We start from the raw sequence: 4,725 nt of genomic DNA, 5'->3' as shown, positions 1-4,725 counted from the left end.
TGACAGAAGATACCTGTAAGGCTGCTGAGACGTTCTTTAAGTCTTGAATCTTTTACGCCAGTTCCAGATATAAAAGCTACATCTGTTCTGAAAGAAATCCTACCCAAGATCTGCATAAAAAACAGAAAAGCATATGGGGTAGAAGAGAAATAGAAACCTGAGAATGGCAATCATAGTCCGTGGACACATGTAACCTGTTACCTCCCTGACTGCCTACCTGAAATACTAAAATGTTATAAGAATCATCGGTAGTGTCTGAGAGTTGCAAACGACCAAACTTCCTCATCTAACAACACATACAAGAGTGTGAGTGAGCAAGCAAGCAAGCAAGCGCACGCACACACACAGAGCATAAGTGAAAGAACCACTGCTGAAAACTGAAACATGAAACACTAGTACGATTATAACACTGTAAAATGGAAGCAAATGAATGTTTTACCAATAGCAGAAATCAACATGATTTAACATGCAGAAAAAACAGCAGACAACAAAAAACATTAATTCTTACTTGGGCTCCAAGATTTTGCTGGACAAGGTCTGATAAATTGTGAATGTGAGATGTCCTGAAGCCAGAATAATGGACTTCCAAATCATCCTGCAAAAAATTGGTTTGAGATTAAAGCTGAATTAAAAATATTGTTGGGGCCACAAAATACATAAACATGGAGGAGCACAGGCATGCATGAGTAATTATTTCCTCTTTCACAATGAAGGTTCCTGCGCATCTATTTGACAACATACCATTGATTCTAAATTTAGATTCAAACTGCCAACATCTGTTTGTGATCCAAAAGCCAGGAGAGAATTCTCACGAATGTTCAAGGTCTCCCTACTCAAACTCAAAGCGTTCCCATCTTCATTCGTAAGATAGACGAAACGGTGCACAGTTTGCATCACCTCACTAAGCTTGGATCTGATAAAAATCAAAACAAATGAACGAAACATAAGCCAATAATACCATCCTACTTCTAGCAACTCCCAATTTAAGAATAGAAAATATTCAAGAATTCATGATATGAAACAAAAACGTGAAAACTATAAATTATGCTAAGTAAGAGAACATAAATGTAATTTACCAATTCTTACAGAGTATACAAAGTCGAATTTGAAAAATAAAAAGAAAAAGAAAAAGAAAAAAGAGAACCTCACTGCCATAGTCCAAGAAGCGAGCAAGTTTCTTTAGTCATATTTGTAAACCATGACACGAGGCACAGATCTAAAGAGAGCTTCCTAGGCTATACTTCAAAGTGTGAAGCACGTGGCAAGCACATAGGTTTTGAACTTAAGAATAGCCACATCCTTATATATTGCTGAATTCATTAACAAATAAATATTTTTCTCAAAAATAAGACTTCTAAGATAAGAACGCATTCTAATCTTCATCCTGTCATTGTTTGTATCAATGCTGTCATTAATTAAATTTAATTCATTCATTTCTTTGGGGGGTTTCAATAAATTGTTTGCAATTATAATTCAACAGAACCAAACATTTTTTATGATCCTTTGTTTTCGTCTTTAGTCCTAAAATTCTATTTAATTTACAAAAATCAATTGTTAGCTGATGACATGATGTGTAATTCCTAAATATAGACCTTTTAAAATTTCCCCCCAAAAATATACACTCATTTGATAAATTTCCAAACACACATTTAACCCATGAGAAGTATTCATTCAGTACAAGTTTACTTTCGACAATATAGAAGTACTGTTACAAAGCACCCACAATATAAAACTACTATTATAACAATGGGTAAATGTACTGGCAACATAAATACACAACCCAATCGTTAGTACTGATGAGTGTATTCTTACAAGATCCCATAATTAATGCCTAAACTGCTAAAAATGCAAACCAATAATTCCCAGCATCTTTACTGTGTAAAATTTCAAACAAATAAAAACCATAACATAGAAAAAAATGTGTGCAATTGCCGTAAAATGGTCAATGACAGGTATATGGATGTTAATCAAGGCTAACACACATTTCTTTTTATGAAAACCAATAATTTCCACCTCAAATTCACATGCTATTTTCTTATAGGTTGTCTTGTAGAAAATCTCCAGTTTTGGGGCTATATCCACTAAACAAAACATGCTTATTAGAGGTATTTGATAAGACAAATGTAAGATTGGTGGGAAAGATATTTACTTCTCACTTTGCACATCAATTCGAACTGCCCAGTCCCCTCCATAGCCACTGCCATCTTCTTTGGATTTCAAAAAACTTGTCATCAAGGTCATATCTTGGTCAACTAGCATTGACGTCCATAATCCCGTCCATTGTGACACGTCCAACCATATGTCTTCAATTCATCTGAATCTTGGCAGACATGTCGCATGAAATATCTTCCATCCTTTAATCCAAGCCACATCAATCCAGCAACCAGAGACTGTGGAGTCCTGACAACTACAACTGTTAATTTTATTTATTTTTTGATAAATAACTGTTAATTACAACCATCTTTACCACAATGGATAAAATTGAAAGGGTTAACAACCTTCACCGTGAATTTATGGAACCTCTTGGGATCGAGGAAACAATGCTCAAACACAATATATAAATATCACATATAATATAACACCAGTCATCCTCGGCTCCTTTTATTTCAAATCAAAACACCCATTATTTTGACTCATAATTTTGAAAGCGACCCTGCTACACAATTCTGAATTAATTTCTATATGAAAATTATGTTCGTAAATCATTTTACAGTCATAAAAATGGAATTTTATTTTCCCCTCTCTCTCTGCCTCTTCTTTGTATTGCTGTGGTAAACATAAGTCTTAAACTGGAGGCAAACATCATAAACTTTGTTCTTAAACTGGAGGCAAAATAAGCTGTTTTTTTTTTTTTTTTCCTGGCTAAAGCCCATTTGTTTTCGGCTAAAAAGCAACTAAAAAATCTTTAAAAAATCAACTTTCCCACTAGAAAAAACTACATTTTTTAGAAACAATGAAAGCAACAGTTTATAGATTCTATAATATACATACACACACACACACACACACACACACACACATATATATATTATATGAGTTTATTCAAATTGTAGATGAAAGTTTCACCTGAGGAAGATCCATGATCTTTGGGGCAGGGAATGGGGTCACGACCCTGGGTTTCTGAGGATGTTCAACGGCAATTATAAGTCGATGAATCATGAAAAGGACAATCAAGAACGCGATGATAGCAAACCCTAGAACAACTTTGAGATCAACATTTAAGAGGCGAATGAGACTGTGGTCTCTGCTTCTGTGCTTTCGGAGTTTGGGATTGCGGAGAGGGGTTCGATCTTCGTCGGCGTCTGTATTTGATTCTGCTTCTCGCACTTCGTCGCCCACTTCCAGCCATTTTCAGATCAGTGAGCACTGAGGAGAGAGAGTAGAGAGAGAGAGAGAGAGAGAAGAAGATGAAGATAGAAATGTGCCGTGGACTTCGGCTGGGCGAGTATGGACCGTTGTCTGGCCCAAGTTTAGGCCCAATAAGTAATAACGCTCAATTAGCAAATATTGGCCCACTTTGAGGCCCATTGTTTAATTGAAGCCCATTTTGACAAACTTTGCTGTCCAACTGGCCCAGGCAAACTTGGAAAAAACCGGAGCACAAGCAATAATCAATATTTCTAAAACTAGTAATTAAGGTCGAAAATGAACCAAGTAATAGGTTGTTTAATTTTGATTTGATAATTTAACGAGTTTAAAATTATATTTAAATTTGATTTTTTTATATAACGAATTGATTTTGAATGAGTTTTTAACAAGTTGTACATAAGTCGAGTTTAAATAACTTTATTTTGGGAACATAGAAAAAAAGCCATCATATTGGTTTATTAGGATTATATCACCTCTACTTTTTTGTACGTTTTCTTAAAAAAAAAAAGCCAATAAATAGCTTTGTTAGCTTTTTTCCTACTTCCCAAAAGTCAAGTAGTAGAACTTAACAAGTTTATGTTTATGTTTATGTTTGACTTATTTACATAATAAGTTAATCTCGAATGATGAGTTTTCAATTTGATTTATTTAACGGCCATACTAGTAATTAAAATTCTACCAAAGGATGCTTTTCATGGCATTGAAAATTTATAAGGAAAGAAAGAAAAAAGAAAAATATTATTGTTATTTTTCCATGTAAGCAAAAGTGTTTGTTAAATTTCACTTATCACTCGTTCTACCAAAATTTCTTTTGCCTCTGTCACTTTTAATAATTAATCTTTTATGGTTTAAATCAAGTTGCAATTAATGTCACATTTTCATTGTACATATGACCTTAATAAGTTGACAAAACTGATTATATGAGCCATAGGTATTAGCACCTTTATATTTTCATCAAAATTTCACTTTAATTCTTACATCTGTACCAAAATTTCACTTTGATATCTCCATTTTAAATTTGTTTTAGCTTCGTTAACAGTAGATAAATAGAAAAATGACATCACAACTATCAAGTATAAAAAGATTAATTGTCACAATTAAGGCCAGGTTTGGCAAGTCCCACAAAAATAAAAAAAGTCAAAAAATTACACAAAAAGCAAAAAAGTCATTACTATTCACAAATAAAATATATTAAAAAAATATTTTATACATTTTTGTAATACAAAAGTTTGAATTACACTGTCAGCCGTACTGCCGCAGTAGGAAGGCAGGTCATACACTTTTTGGGGGAAAAAAAAAATTTACATATATAAAGCCACATGGCAATGTTGGGTCCTTGGGGGCCCACTAAGGGTT

At 33.7% G+C, this 4,725-nt stretch overlaps 1 protein-coding gene across 1 annotated transcript; it reads right to left on the bottom strand.

Annotated features, from left to right (window-relative positions):
• Window positions 1-242: 242 nt before the first annotated feature.
• On the bottom strand, window positions 243-3,417 carry LOC114299432 (mannosyl-oligosaccharide glucosidase GCS1). The gene is made up of 5 exons (XM_082875778.1): window positions 3,067-3,417; window positions 2,150-2,400; window positions 742-913; window positions 509-595; window positions 243-377 (listed from the first exon to the last, which is right to left on the bottom strand). The coding sequence occupies exons 2-5, from the start codon at window positions 2,257-2,259 to the stop codon at window positions 243-245; spliced, it is 504 nt and encodes a 167-aa protein (XP_082731904.1). The 5' UTR covers window positions 2,260-2,400; window positions 3,067-3,417.
• Between the last annotated feature and the right edge of the window lie 1,308 nt (window positions 3,418-4,725).

The sequence above is a fragment of the Camellia sinensis genome, chromosome 6 (assembly GCF_055761805.1).
Source record: "Camellia sinensis isolate YWXY chromosome 6, ASM5576180v1, whole genome shotgun sequence".
NCBI lineage: Eukaryota > Viridiplantae > Streptophyta > Magnoliopsida > Ericales > Theaceae > Camellia > Camellia sinensis.
This window is presented reverse-complemented; position numbering and strand designations above follow the sequence as displayed.

What these genes read in the sequence shown, in the direction of transcription:
- LOC114299432 (XM_082875778.1), bottom strand. Translation starts at nt 2,259, where the DNA reads ATGCTAGTTGACCAAGATATGACCTTGATGACAAGTTTTTTGAAATCC. An exon ending in ATTGATGTGCAAAGTGAGAA is followed by an intron (nt 914 to 2,149) that starts GTAAATATCTTT and finishes GATTTTTATCAG; the next exon opens with ATCCAAGCTTAGTGAGGTGA. An exon ending in ATCTAAATTTAGAATCAATG is followed by an intron (nt 596 to 741) that starts GTATGTTGTCAA and finishes AATTTTTTGCAG; the next exon opens with GATGATTTGGAAGTCCATTA.